Source organism: Phocoena phocoena, chromosome 1 (genome assembly GCF_963924675.1).
Source record: "Phocoena phocoena chromosome 1, mPhoPho1.1, whole genome shotgun sequence".
Classification (NCBI taxonomy): domain Eukaryota; kingdom Metazoa; phylum Chordata; class Mammalia; order Artiodactyla; family Phocoenidae; genus Phocoena; species Phocoena phocoena.
The window spans coordinates 31,747,831-31,763,201 of NC_089219.1; the positions used below are offsets into that span (position 1 = coordinate 31,747,831).

Here is a 15,371-nt window from a genome sequence, read left to right on the forward strand (position 1 = left end):
TGTACAGAGCCGAGACTAAGAGCCGCATCTTTTGACCCCTAATCCATGGTTTATTCTGTTATATCATCCAAGAGTTATAAGAACTGGTATTGATTTATTGCCTCGAGTTAATGCTGTGACTTGGCATTTGCCTCAGTGACAGCTCTGAACCATGAAGATGTTAATAATATCACCTTGCATTCACAGAACACGTTTTCTTTCTCAAAACACTTTTCCTAATGTGATCTCAGTTTTATTTTTACCTCATCTTTGTCAAATGGGTAGGGAAGATTTTATCTTAAAAAGCACGTTACAGATTTAATCTTTTCCTTCTCGTCTTCCATTTCAGGGTCATGCGTTTGCAGGATGAGCTGGTTACCTTGCGTCTAGAGTGCACAAACTTGTATCGGAAGGGCCATTTCACTTCACTTGAATTGGTTCCACCCTCTACTTTAACCACTACTCATCTGAAGGCAGAACCCTTGACCAGAGGAACCCATTCTTCTTCTACCTCCTGGTTCCGAAAGCCCATGACTCGGGCTGAACTTGTGTCTATCTCCTCCTCTGAAGATGAAGGCAACCTCCGATTTGTGTATGAACTACTGTCTTGGGTGGAAGAAATGCAGGTGGGTGTACATTCCAAGTGTTTATGCAGTGCACTGAGGTTTACTGGATACACCAGCTTGTCTCAGAGGGTTAGGTTGCTCTGTGCCCCTTGTATAGATCCCCTCAATTATTGCTGCTACCTGGGACCCAAGCCTCCTTCTCTATTAAATTTTGAAAGGATAGGATCAGTTCAGATCCTCAGAATCCCATACTAAATGCATGGACTTTTCTAATTTGAAGCCCTTCAGGACTCTCTTCCCTTCAGCCAGCTGTGCTCTAAGTGGGAGCTGGTGGAAGAAGTTGCAGAGTCTGTAAATCTGTTATCTTTTCTGAAATTCTCTCCTTGTCAGAGGAGCTGCTTCTCTACTGTTGTTTTTGTCTCAGCTCTTAAGAGGAAGCAAGACTGCTGTGTTTCACAGTTCTCAGGGACGTTATTTACATGTATTCGAGGATAATGTTTCAAGTTCAAGATTTTCCTGTTATCCTCTAACCCTTTTGTTTTGTATTAAATTCTTCCCATCGTTGGATGATGGATTTTCCATGTACCAATAAATAAAAATATTCAAAGGCAAGCTGTTTTACAATTATCTTCCATTGGCCAATAGTTGGTGGCGTGAATGAAGCTTAGTATTTACCGATATTTATTTCTTATCTCCATTCTGATTGTGAAATGGAGAGACCCCATAAAGGGAGATGCCTGAACTATAAAGTTAAGCATTTCAGCCTGTGGGAATGCCTGTCTGGTTGGTAAATGCAGGGATGTATTCCCATAATGCAGCAGCAAAAGACTGCTTTTGCTGCTATAGGTGGTGGGGTTTATTCTCCAGCTCCTTGGGGGTGGTTATGGCATACTTTCCTGTAAGAGACCAAAATGGAGATAGTTTAGATGTCCTTTTTCTCAATCCCCTCTCCCCAGCCCCTTTGTCCAAACTGATCGTGACAGTTTTCTTTGTCTGCCAACTTAGCAGTAAATAATATTTGTAATTTTTTTCAGATGAAACTGGAACGAGCAGAGTGGGGCAATGACCTGCCTAGTGTGGAGTTGCAGCTGGAAGCACAGCAGCACATCCACGCCAGTGTGGAAGAACTGGGCTCAAGTGTCAAAGAGGCCAGGCTATATGAGGTGTGTGGCATTCAGAATCCATTATGGGAGGCTGGGGTGGCTGTGCGCGATGGGACAGTGCACAGCGCAGCTGTCCCTGTGGAAAAGAAGGATACCCACGAGCAGCACTTGACCACAGGTCCCCTCAGCACATGAAGCGTCTCTTGCTCTCTGAAATAACCTTGTGAGAAAGGTGTTTTTTATTAACCCCTTTTTAGTAGAAAGAATAGTGATACTGAAAGCTAAGGTCAGAATTAGTAAGTAGTGAATGCAGTTTCCAAACTCAAGCCCTCTGCTCCAAAAGTTCATGCTCTTTCCACTTCACCATCTCCCTGCAATAGAGAACTGGAGAGAAAAACTATTCACTTGGTCTCTCCTCTCCCTCACTCTTTCTATCTTCCCATTTTAAATTTCAGCTCTCCTCTTCCAAAAAGCAGCTGAGTAGTTGGAGGAATCACCAGGTATAGGTTTTGCTTAGAAACCTCCCAGAATTACTGGAAGCACAAGACCATGAGGTCATTCAGTTGTGCTCACTCTGCTGGACTGTTGCTCACTCAGTGCTGCTCTGAGCTATCCAATCTCACCTGGAGATTTGCTGTGCAAGCTTCTGTTTTCTCAGAGTAACCAATCTCTGTCTATGTGCAGACATAATATTTACATAGTTGAAATCATGCTGTAGATATAGTTTACTTACTCTTTCTCTAATATATTTTTATTTCATTCCTTTCTTATCAGGGAAAAATGTCCCAAAATTTTCATACCAGTTATGTTGAAACTCTTGGAAAGCTGGAGACACAGTATTGTAAATTGAAGGTGAGTTTTGCCTAACTCTCTTTTGTTCTGTTCATGGAGAATGTGGTTCCCTAATTCAGAAAGCTCTTGGTTTGAGCCTGTTTGGGTTTTCTGTTTATTAGTTTTATATTGTTCACTGTGCAGTTGTTCATATGTATCATAACATTTTCTCAATTTTCTTAATGGATCAAAAACCACTGCTCCAGAAAGTTTTAAGTAAGTAGAGCTTATCCTAGTTATCATACTTCATCAAAGCAGTGGGTGTATGTGCTCTGAGGCATCAAAACTAAGTCTCCCCCTGCCGCCACCCCTGCATGGCTTGCGGGATCTTAGTTCCCCAGCCAGGGATTGAACCAGGGCCCTCGGCAGTGAGAGCCTGGAGTCCTAACCACTGGAACACCAGGGAATTCCCAAAAACCAAAAGTTTAAGATTGACAGGGAGGGGACTCCTCTTCTGTCTGTTGTTCTTCATTCCTGTCTTTCAAGATGTCCAGAGTAGGACAGTTCCAGGATCATTCTTTATCCAGGGAGCCCCACACAGGCCTGGCGTGGGATTGACACGGGCTCTCTGGGAGTCCCATACCAAACTTGTACTAAATTTAAGTCTGTGGAGAAGCACCCAGAGATTGAAAAATCAAGGCTAAGTTCATTTTCTCAGCTGTTCTTTGCTTTGATGTCAAATGTGATATATCGTACAGATGAAAGCCTAGCAGTCTAACCTTGTAATCCTGTCTTTGTCTAGGAAACTTCTAGCTTCCGGATGAGGCACCTTCAGAGCCTGCATAAATTTGTCTCCAGAGCTACAGCTGAGTTGATCTGGTTGAATGAGAAAGAGGAGGAGGAACTAGCATATGATTGGAGTGACAACAATCCCAGTATCTCAGCCAAGAAAAATTACTTCTCTGTGAGTCTAGCACAACAGACCTGTCATATTTTGTAATAGCAGCAGAAGGAGCCAGAGGGGCTAGTCTGCTGAGAGCTTGGGTTTCTGGATTTGCATTTTGTTAGATAGAAATAGGGACCCTGCTTAATGCATCTGTTCCTGTGAGAAAGTGTATATGGAGAAGAGGGGAAATCGAGCCCTTGAATGAATTTATTTAGAATGCATTTAGAAAGGCAGTGTCTTGGGTGAAGAGAGCAGCAGTCTGCACATTGAATCATTTCAGAAGCAGTATAACATTGTGGTCAAGGTTATAGGCTTTGGAATGAGGTAGACCTAACATCAAATTCTTATTCCTCCACTTATTAGCTCTGTGACCTTGGCAAGTCATTTACTCTCCCTAGACCTCTGTAAAATGGGATAATAGTAGCACTTCAAAGCGCTGTGTAAAAGGTTAAGTAAGATTTAGTAAGTTAATATAGCAAAGCACTTAGTATAGGGCTTAATGTTGTTTAACTGAGGTATATTCTTGGCTTCTTACAAATTCTGAATTCTCTTTAATTCATTCAACGATTGTTTGGTCTCCATCTCTTGGTTTGTAAAATGGGAAGGAAAATTCAGCATTAGCCAATGCAACAATGCTTTTTATGCTTTTCAGTGAAAGATAGAAAGTAGGATTGTTTTCCTGTTATTTTCAGTTTGCCCACATTTCAGAGAATTTTTCAGGATATTATGAACCCCATGAAAATAGGAAGATTTTTAATAGCACTTAAAACTTCATTAGAGAGTTGTATATGATTCTTTTGAAGTAAAGAAGAAACAATAGATACTATAATACAATAAACAGTCTGTATGAGAACAGAAATTAGGCTATGATAGAGACGTAAAGAAAGGGAGCATCGAGGAGAAGGGGTCAAATCTGATAGAGAGGATCAGTACCCAGCTGCACAGAAGAGCTGGCATCTAAACCAGGTCCTGAAGTGTTAACGGAATATAGAGCCGGAGCAGGGCACTGCAGCTGAGGGTACAGTCTGAGCGGAGCCAGCCAGTCAGGGACACGGATCAGGTACCGTGTTCGGTGGGTGCTGACCTGAACCATCCACGCCAGCCACGTTCCCTCCTTTGTTGCCTTCAGTCTCATCCTGTGTGACCCCACTTACTCAGGCCTGGCTCAGATCCCATATCCTTTTGAATCATTCTGTAATTCCAGCACTTTTGCTCTTCTCTGAAATCCTCTGGCGTGTACTGTTTATGACTCTCATTTTGGCACTAACCCTGGGTTGCGGACTCCTATAAAGTAGGGCAGGGAGCACAGTTTTTTTTTTATTGCTACTCCTCCCTTAACAGCACTTACTGAATAAAATTGAATTCAATTTTCAGGAATTGACAATGGAACTGGAGGAGAAACAGGACGTGTTTCGGTCTCTACAAGATACAGCTGAGCTGCTGTCACTTGAGAACCACCCAGCCAAGCAGACTGTGGAGGTGTGTGACTTGAAGGTGTGAGGGTCAAGTGCTCAGAGGTTGTTACTATACAAGTATTCAAATCAGAGACTTAGCTCTGCTGAGGGACTTGGAGCAAGTGTCAGGGAATCATGTGTCTTGGGTCTTCTCCCTTTTCTTCCCAGCCCCCAAAAGACTGCAAACAGTTTTGTTAATAGTCTAAGGAAGATACTACGAGAAACAACAGAAACAATATTGACTCCTCGCTTCACGGGGAAAGTGACTTGAACCGTATTTTTTCTTATTTTTAAGTTTTTTTTTTTTTTTTTTTTTCTCCCACGTCGTGAGGCTTGTGGGATCTTAGTTCCCTGATCAGGAATTGAACCTGGGCCCTCTCAGCAGTGAAAGCGTGGAGTCCTAACCACTGGACCGCCAGGGAATTCTGAACCATAGTTTTTCAGATAACTGTCTAGACAGACCCTGCGTGCCTTTTAGTGTGGTGCCTGTGTTCAGAGAAGAGATTCAGTGGAGGAAGCCAGGAGAGACTGGCTTAGGCCTGGGTTTTGCTGACCAGGTCATTTAGTTGCAAATGAGTGTGGAAGAGGCCTTTTCTGGGTAACCCCTTCTAACAAAACCATGTTGGATGAAAGACAAACCTCTGTCTCGTGGGAAGCTTGGAGCAGATGCCAGTCAGGTATCTCCACTTATCTTCTGTTGGCCTGTCTAGCATTAGCAGAGGTGTACTTGGAAGAGTGCATCGCACATAGGTAGCAGGTCTGTTAACCCCTTGCCCTTCTGTCCGTGTGCCTGGTTGTTGCAGGCTTACAGCGCTGCTGTCCAGTCCCAGCTGCAGTGGATGAAGCAGCTGTGCTTGTGTGTCGAGCAGCATGTGAAAGAGAATACTGCTTACTTTCAGGTACGTGGGCTATTGTGTGTGTGTGTGTGTGTGTGTGTGTGTGTGTGCGCGTGCGTGTGTGTGCGTGCGTGTGTGTGCGTGCGTGCGCACGCAGAGAGGATGAGGAGAATATTTTTTTTCATTCAGGCAAGAGATTGTGAGTGTGATTGCGTGTGTTGGTGTGTGCCTGCAAGCATGTACACGGGAGGGGTGAGGTTAGAAACACATCTGTATCAGTTACCCTTTACTGTATAAACCACCACCCCAAAAGTTAGTTGCTTAGAGCAACAACCGTTGGCTCGAGATTCTGTGAGTTGGCAGTCTGAGCTAGGCTCAGCTGAAGGCTTTTTTTCATCTTGCCTGGGTTACACGTGGCTGTAGGCAGTGGGCAGGCAGGTTGGGGGCTGGTTGGCCCCAAATGGTGTCACTCACACATCTGACATTTGGTTGGGGTGATGGGGTACAAGTCCACATGCAAGTCTCTAGCATCCAGTAGGCTATCCTAGGCTCCTTCACAGAATAGCTGTGTTCCACAAGCAGCCAGAGAAGGCAGGCCTTGGTGCACAAGCATTTTTTTCTGCTCTCACGTGTATTAATGTGCCGTTGACTAAAGCAAGTGATGTTCCCCCGCCCAGCTTCGGGGAGGGGGGCAGAAATAGACTCCACCTCCTTATGGGAGGGGCTGTAAAATATTAGAACCGTTTTTTGTTTTTTTGGTTTTTTTTTTTTCTTTAATCTGTTGCTACATGAAGAACATACTGCTTGGGCTTCCCTGGTGGCGCAGTGGTTAAGAATCTGCCTGCCAATGCAGGGGACACGGGTTCGAGCCCTGGTCCGGGAAGATCCCACATGCCATGGAGCAATTAAGCCCGTGCGCCACAACTACTGAGCCTGTGCTCTAGAGCCACGTGCCACAGCTACTGAAGCCCACATGCCTAGAGCCTGTGCTCCGCAACAAGAGAAGCCACCGCAATGAGAAGCCCGCGCACTGCAACGAAGAGTAGCCCCCGCTCACCGAAACTAGAGAAAGCCGGCATGCAGCAACAAAGACCCAATGCAGCCAAAAATAAATAAATAAAATAAATTAAAAAAAAAAACAAACAAAAAAAAAAACATACTGCTTGTTTTCAGGTGAGGGTGGGAAGAGGAAATAAGCTGTTATCTCTGTTTGGATTTGCTCTTAATTAAATAAGCTCCCTGATCATTTTGTAATCATATCAATGAATTGAGATACTCAACCTCTAGGCTTTTCATGAAATAAACCTGACAGTCAGGAGCTGCCATAGCCAGAACTCAAGGGGAAAGATCAGTGATTTCTGAGGAGTGAAGCAGACTAAGTGTTCTGTTGGGTTCAGTGGGCTCTGTGGCAGTTGTCACTACTGTTTCCCCGGCATGGCATTTTGTAATCCAGGATTGTGTAATCAGCAGGCACGGTAAGGTTGTTTTTTCTCCATTATCATCTTGGTGTTGTGATGTATTGAGCACAAGGCACCCCTCCCTCTTATCCCCACAGTTCTTCAGTGACGCTCGAGACCTGGAGTCATTCCTGAGGAACCTCCAAGAATCCATCAAACGGAAGTACTCCTGCGACCACAGCACCAGCTTGTCCCGCCTGGAGGACCTGCTGCAGGACTCCATGGTGGGTGTTGCATCAGTGGGATGATTGCTTCTGAGAAACAGAGTAAACCCTTTCAGCTGCTGCTCTTTATATCCTTGAAAGCGCCAGGGCTGTGGGTCACCATTACAAAGTTTGGCTCACATTCAATTAGAGTTTAATCTGTGGTGTTCTTTTCCTTTTTTCTTTCCGTAAAGAAGTTGCTAATGAGTCCTCTGGGTATGCTGTTGAAGTAGGGGCCTAGCCATGTGCCCCTGAGCCACGTAGTGCTCATCAGAGTTTCTCTGCATCGTTCCTATTTTAATTCAGTCATTGGAGCCAAAGATGGGGGTGTAGAGCATGAAAAATAGGGTTGACGGGATTAGCTGACACCAAGAGAATAAAACAAAACACCAATGAACTAGACCTGAGCCAATTTTTTCCTCCTTGGGAATTTTCTTTTGGTAATGATGAGGTATTTGAAACATTAAAATCTTATGTAGGTGTAATGCAGTATTTGCTCAGTTTATTTACGTAGTGGTATTAACTTTTTAAAAATAGTTTTGCAAGTAGTATTTAATCCAAATCAGTTTTACATTTATTTTCTCCAGTGAAGTGTTCCTTCAGGGGTGGTGGTAGTAAAATCACCAACAGACTACTTATAGTTATTGAGCATATATTACACAGAGTTCACAAGGCAGGGCTCCAGCTACAACTCTGATTAAGATGGAAATGTATATGTAATAGGGAAATTATTTTTCCTGTGTGAGAAATGTGGGTAGTCTCACATTTCAGTAGAAAATTATAAATAAGAGAACCAGAATAACCCAAAACAGTGTCATTTTATTCGTGGGTGAGACTTGGGAATTAGTGAACATGAGTTGATTTTTTAAAAAACACTTTCAGGTATTGTAAAGCTATGAGTGGGTTTAGATTCAGTGTTTCACCTGAGCAAATAACCTGTGAATTTAATTAATTTGGAATGAAGGGTAAAGACCTGACTTTTCCGATGTTGTCTCTAGAATGTTGCTCTTAGAGGTACATCAAGTATGAAGGAGGAATCTAATAATCCGTGGCTATTATCTCCTCCCTCCCACAGAGTACCTTCCTGTCATAGGGTAACTCCTCTGCAATTGTTGTCATATCTTCTCTTCTCGAGGGTCGCTGCTCTGTTCCCTCCTCTCCAGGTCAGGGGCATCGGGTTGGCGGCGTCATCGGGGCATGAAGTCACCTGGGTCTGCTCCTCAGCTTGTCCTCAGCTTGTCCGTCAGGTTCGGGAGCATCTGTCGTGGCTTCTGGTTCTTTTCAGACCTTTTACCACGCTGAGCACTTGGTCTCTAGAGCTTGAGACGTTTGGCTGTGGGTTAGACAGAAATTGACATCTTTATTGCAAGGAAACTGAAATGGGTAGGCCAGCTCTCAAGAATGGAACAGTGTGGCTGTCTCCCTGACCTATTCCATTCCTCTTTCTTAACTAATAAGTTAAAGTTGTATTTCTTCCAATCATGCTCCCGGGGACAGGCACAGGTAGTTTATTTAAGCATTTCTTTTTATTTACTTGCATATTCTTAATTCTTTGATGGCATTTCTTAACATTATTAGCTCTTTACTCTCATCACATCTACTTCCACCCTAAGAAAGCCCTCTTCTGGGGACTTTTTTATACCTCAAAATGGGCTTGAAACATCCTGGTTAAGAGATAAAGCTTATCTTTTACTCTTTAATGGAATTGGTAGTAGATTGCTACCCATTTCGTTGACAAGAAGTTCATTAGTTTTTAAGAAAATTGGGTTTGCAGAGACTTGAGTATTTCAATTTTGCATGAGACCTCTTTCAAATCAATCAAATTTATATAAATACAGCACAGCAAGACTCTAAAAGGTAAACCTTAAGTCATTTGTCCCAGTACCTTCACCAACAGCATTGGTTTATAGATTGTTGGTTGAAGAGCTAAGATCTTTCTCTAGAAAGTTTGATTCAATTTAATAAAGTAAAATATTTGTAATAGAGCTTGGGAGATAACATTATTAAAAAAAATGTAAAAGAGTATAACTCTAACTTCTCCTAAGCAGAGAGGCAAGAACTGGCTTCTACCAGTGAGAAATTTAATAATAATAACAACCACAGCCTGGTTATTATCATTGTTTTTAACTTCCATGTTCTCTGAACCTTATTTGGCAAAATCCTTTGTTAGCTGTATAGCTGTATTTGGCAGCTAGAAATTCTTTTCTTTTAAATTTATTTATTATTTGTTTTTGCATGTGGCTTTATGGCTCATTGAAAAAGACACAGGGAGAAAGCTGCAGAATTTGAGTATAAAAGCACTTGGTAGCAGACAGAAGCATCCTCTCCTGTTTTCTTTATCCCTGTGTTTCTAAGATGGCTCCACCAAGGATCCCTACTTAACCGAGAAGTGACATTCTCGGAGGGAGTGGAGCATTCAGTTTTCTTTGTTGACTGAGTCTCCCAAGGAGCAACATTAATGTCTTTTTCGTTTTCTTCCCATTTTGTAGGATGAAAAGGAGCAGCTTATACAGTCCAAGAGTTCCGTTGCCAGTCTTGTTGGGAGATCAAAATCCATTGTTCAGCTAAAGCCACGTAGTCCCGACCACGTGCTAAAGAGCACCATTTCCATCAAGGCCATCTGTGACTACCGGCAGATCGAGGTGAGGAGGTGGAAAGGGTACTTCCCGCTCCAGAAGGAAGCAAGGGAGAAGGGAAGCCTTCAGTTAGGGTTATGATAACAGGGAAAGGTCAAATGATAGAGTTCTTCTATTAGAACTTAAACATGCTCAAATCTCTTCTATTATGAAAAAAATAAGCCTCAACTCTATGATCTTGACCTGCTCCCTGCCTCAGTAATTGGCATCATTATCCACCCAGTTGCCTAAGTGTAGATAGAAACTGTGCTTTGTAGCACCTGGGAGAGATCCATGACTCCTCCCCTCTTAGTCCCCACAGCTAGTAGGACTATCAAGTCAGTAGTATCAATACCTTGTAAATAAGTATCCCTCAAGTGTACTTCTTTCTGTCCCTGCTGCTACTACAAGTTAGACCCTAAGTTTCTTTCACTTGGATCATTGCATCAGCCTACCCATTCAATGCATTCTTTATCCTACCACCAGAATGGTCTTTTTAAAAATTAATTAATTATTTTGTTTTGTTTTGGCCACGCCACACAGCATGTGGGATCTTAGTTCCCTGACCAGGGATTGAACCCACGCCCCCTGCAGTAGAAGCGCAGAGTCTTAACCACTGGACCGCCAGGGAAGTCCAGCGTGACTTTTTTTTTTTTTTTTTAAACATCACCCCCCTGCCTAAGTCCTACAACAATTCCCCATTTCTGTGTAGAAAGTCTAAATTCCTTAATGTGGCTTTAAGTTCCTGAATAATCTCTTTACCTCTCTAACCAAGGCCTTCCACGCATTCCCTGGTAAACTGCATTTGTCATACAGTGTTGTAACCAAATACTGCATCAGAATATGTGGAATATAGACCATGGTTGTTGGCTTACCATTTTTACCTCTAATGGCGTAGCATACGTCCAAGCACATAATAGGCTCAATAATATTTGTTACACAAAGGAACAAATGAACTTTTCCTGTACTTTTCTTTGTCTCAGTATTTCTGTCTATAAAATAGAGATGATATTGTTGGTTACTCGTCTCCTAAGAGAAAGAATCGGTGATTTCAAAGGCTTAAATATTTCAGGGATTTGAGTGGGGTGAGAGGAAGGGAGGAGGAAGAAGTATCAGAAATACAAAGTTGTGAGTATTATGTCCCTTTAAGTTTTACCCTGTTGGTTGTAGGTTCAGAGAGATTGCTCCTGCAGGTCTTACAGTCTCCTTATAAATTTCATATACTGTGTTACTTGACATGTAACAGGCATTTAATAAACACTTGATTTATTTCATTTCACAACCTTCCCTAGGTTGTTTATTTATACACATTATCCTTTTGTCTAAATCAGAAACTCTCCCTAGGTGATCTCCAAATGATTGGAGATCTCCGAAACAATTTTGCCTTAAGGATTTCATAGCCTTGGGATCAGCCACCAGGTAATAATCGGTTGTTGGTTTATCCATTAGCAATGATTTGTAACTTTGTCTCTTCAGATCACTATTTGCAAGAATGATGAGTGTGTGTTGGAAGATAATTCACAGAGGACCAAGTGGAAAGTGATCAGCCCCACAGGGAATGAGGCAATGGTACCATCAGTCTGCTTCCTTATCCCCCCACCCAATAAGGATGCCATTGAGATGGCCAGCAGGTAACTCAGCTCAACTGCCACTCTGTACTTCCACCTCTGCTCTTTGGCTGGGTGAACTGATGGAGGTTATGAATCTGCGTTTGTGATTTTGAACAGAGAGACCAAATTTTGAAGATTCTTTTGGGAAAGACCTCCTATTATGATATCAAGTCTTGCACTGCCAGCCACGTAGTAGATTTTCAGTAAATGCTATGGTCAATTGAGATATATTCAGTGATAATTCTTTTTTTAAAAAAAAAAATCTTTATTGGAGTATAATTGCTTCACAATACCTTGTTAGTTTCTGTTACACAACAAAGCGAGTCAGCCATATGCATACACATGTCCCCATATCCCCTCCCTCTTGAGCCTCCCTTCCATCCTCCCTATCCCACCCCTCTAGGTCATTGCAAAGCACCGAGCCAATCCCCCTGTGCTATGCTGCTGCTTCCCACCAGCCAACTATTTTACATTCGGTCGGGTGTATGTGTCGATGCTACTCTCACTTTGCCCCAGCTTCGCCTTCCCACCCCATGTCATCAAGTCCATTCTCTACGTCTACCTCTTTATTCCTGCCCTGCAACTAGGTTCATCAGTACCTTTTTCTTCCTTTCTTTCTTTGAGATTCCACATATATGCGTTACATACGGTATTTGTTTTTCCTTTCTAACTTACTCCACTCTGTATGACAGACTCTAGGTCCATCCACCTCACTACAAATAACTCAATTTCGTTTCTTTTTATGGCTGAGTAATATTCCATTGTGTATATGTGCCACATGGAACCAACCTAAATGTCCATCGACAGGTGAATGGGTAAAGAACAGTGATAATTCTTTTTTAAATAATTCTTGGTTATAAACAGTTTACTCTCAATAGTTGATTTTTGTACTGACAGCTAACTTTCTTCTTTATATTTTATTGAAATACGTATAAAGATTTTAAAAAGTTGAATTATACCACAAAACTTATAGTAAAAACTAACAATCACCTCCCCCACCCCAGAGTTCTGCTTCCCAGAGTGAACTAGTTTCAACTCTTTGAGCAGATTTTTCTGGTTTTTAACATCAAATGTCTAAATAATGTGATTTTTTTCCTGTTACTTAATTTTTTTTCAACTTTGGAAATTATTGACTTCTTACTCTAGGAAATTAATGGTTTTCTACACACCTGTAATTCACTTCTCCTTTACCCATCTTCCAAATGTAGTTGTGTCATGATTTTTGTTTAAAATCGGTATCTTGTTTGTTAGTTTTACATTAAGTTGTTTACAGCTGAACCGCTTAGTACTCTAGGGCATATTGTAAGCCTTACCCAAGCAGGACTTACCTCTCTAAATCATCCTTTGCCACTGTCCTTGCTTGCGCTCAGCTCGTTTCTCAAGCACCACAAGCATACTCTTGCCTCAGGGCCTTTGCATTTCCTCTGCTTGCTTCATATATTGACGTGATTCACTCCCTCACATCTTTAGTTCATCTAATCACATTCATATACTACCACCTCACTCACTGCCTAGCACTCTGTATCTCCTCTCCCCATCAGAACACTTTATTTTTCTCCAGAACACTTAGTACTGTCCAAAAGATTATAAATTTGTTTATTGCCTTTCCCCTCCCCTTAGAAGTTCTAAAGGAATAGATTTTTGTCTGTTTTGTTTACCTCTGTATCCTCATCACCTAGAACCTGACATGTAGTAGGTACTCAATACATGGTTGTTAAAGAAAAGAATGAACGAGTTAGGTGATTGAATGTATGTATGAACAAATTATTTTGTATAACTTTATGTTTCCTTGGAGCTGATAATTGTTTTGTTTTTAAGTTTGCTTAGTTGTCTATTTGTATCTTAGGAATTTATTCCCAAACTCTCCTATTTTACTGTAAAAGGCTTCTTAGTATGGCCAAACACCAGGTAATTTTCAATTTTATTTTCTCTTGGAAACGTCTCTTCTGAACCATTCTGTCTTCCTTTTCCAGTCTGAACCTGCTCTGTAGGCCTGCTTCATTACTGCCTCCCTGGCATTTCCCTTCATCTTCACTCTGAAGATTCCCTTTACATCTCTTCTGTGTTGGACCCTCTACTTCCTAGATTCTAAGTCTTATTTATTGGTTTATTCCCTGGTTTGGGAGAGTACACTCTCCAGTAGCTTGCTGAAAAAAAGTGCAGGAGAAGTAAATTTTTTGAATCCTGTCATATCTGAAAATGTCTTTCTTCTCCCTTCATAATGAATTGGTCAGTTACAGAATTCTTCTGGAAATTCTTTTCAGTCTGAACCTTGAAGGCACTGTCCCACTGTTTTCCAGCGTCCAGGGTTTGTTGTTGAGAAGTACAGTACGATTATCATTCTTTAAGTTTATGTAACTGTAATATTCCCCTTTTGTAATGAGCAATACTGTCATTTTGACAAATGCATAGAATTGTGTCGTCTATCACAGTCATGATACAGGACAGTTTGACACTTTAACCTTTTGAATGAAATCTTTATCTCTGAAGATTTTAAACTCCTCTCTGTCTTTAATCTTTGAAGGGGATGCTGTGTCTTCAGGTGAGCCTTTCTTGTGCTAACCCTGAACACAAACTGGAAACTCATATCTTTCGGATCTGGGGAAATTTTTCTTGGATTATTTCTTTAATTATTTCCTTTTCTATGTTTGTTTTCTGTTCTCACTTTCAAGAACTCCCATTTATCAGCTATTGGACCTCCTAACTGTTTCTCTCATTTTCTTATTTTCTTTCTGTTTTTCATTTCTTTGTATTTTTCTTTGAGATTTCCTGAACTTTTATTTCAACCTTACAGTCACTTTAGTGGGATTTTTGGAAAATGGGTTTAATGTCTGACATCCTAGCTTCTAGTTTTCCATCCTATTCTATATATCTTACATTTCTTAACTTGAAGAAATTCAAGGTAATTTGGTGTGTGTCAAGTGTGTCCGTGTATCTGAGTTTGTAAGTCATCCGTAAGTTGAGATTGAATTAGGCATGGGATGCTAAGAAAAAGATCTTCTCAAGCCCTTCACACTACAAGTTTCGTTTTATATGCCAGGTGAACTTCTTAAATTGCTATTAACTTCTAAACATTTTAGCAGTTTTGTAAAAATATAGAACACAGCAAATCGCTTTTTAAGCATTGTTGTCATTTTTCAGCAATTTCAAATGGAGTTATTTTGTCTCTATTTTTCTCTATCATTACTTTCCCTGGGTATTCCTCTCTCTAACTTCTCATAATTATATTACATTCAGGTAACATTTATGAGATTGCTAAATATGTGCTGACATAATGTATATAATAGTGTAGCAGATTGCTTGAGCATCTCAATTTATTTAGGTCTAAAGATTCTTGTGTTGTTAGTATTTGACTTGTTGCCTTTCTCTGCTCAGCATATAAGCTCAGTTCTGCTAAGGCAATCATTTTTTCCTTAGAAGGTCTCTAGTGTGGAGCTGAAGCCTTAGAAAAGCTATAGCCAGGTTCTGTGTTGTTTGTAGGGTGGAGCAGTCTTATCAGAAGGTGATGGCCCTTTGGCATCAGCTACATGTTAACACCAAAAGCCTTATCTCCTGGAACTATCTGAGGAAGGACCTTGACCTTGTAAAGACCTGGAACCTGGAAAAGGTAATTATGACAGCTTTACCGCAGGCTCATAACCTATTGGCAGGTTTTTTTCAGAAGGAACTTCTTACTGTGAGACTCCTCCTCACCCAGTTGGTGTAAAATGGAGTCAGGGATACTGTTTTGGGGTTAGGGGCTTGAGGCTCTTAGGAACCAGAAACTTTTGCATAAGTGTGTGGAGTAGGGGAATACTGGTGAATTAACCATCATTAAGGCTTAGATCCAAG

At 41.4% G+C, this 15,371-nt stretch overlaps 1 protein-coding gene across 2 annotated transcripts in view; it reads left to right on the plus strand.

Annotated features, from left to right (window-relative positions):
* Nucleotides 1-15,371, plus strand: part of MACF1 (microtubule actin crosslinking factor 1) — a 341,765-nt gene that overhangs the window by 172,809 nt on the left and 153,585 nt on the right. For both annotated transcript variants that reach the window (XM_065881170.1, XM_065881162.1), the window contains 10 exons: nt 329-605; nt 1,580-1,708; nt 2,423-2,500; nt 3,222-3,383; nt 4,740-4,844; nt 5,623-5,718; nt 7,211-7,336; nt 9,805-9,957; nt 11,407-11,561; nt 15,021-15,147. In XM_065881170.1, the coding sequence (XP_065737242.1) occupies nt 329-605; nt 1,580-1,708; nt 2,423-2,500; nt 3,222-3,383; nt 4,740-4,844; nt 5,623-5,718; nt 7,211-7,336; nt 9,805-9,957; nt 11,407-11,561; nt 15,021-15,147 (1,408 nt within the window). The remainder of the gene's footprint in view (nt 1-328; nt 606-1,579; nt 1,709-2,422; nt 2,501-3,221; nt 3,384-4,739; nt 4,845-5,622; nt 5,719-7,210; nt 7,337-9,804; nt 9,958-11,406; nt 11,562-15,020; nt 15,148-15,371) is intronic.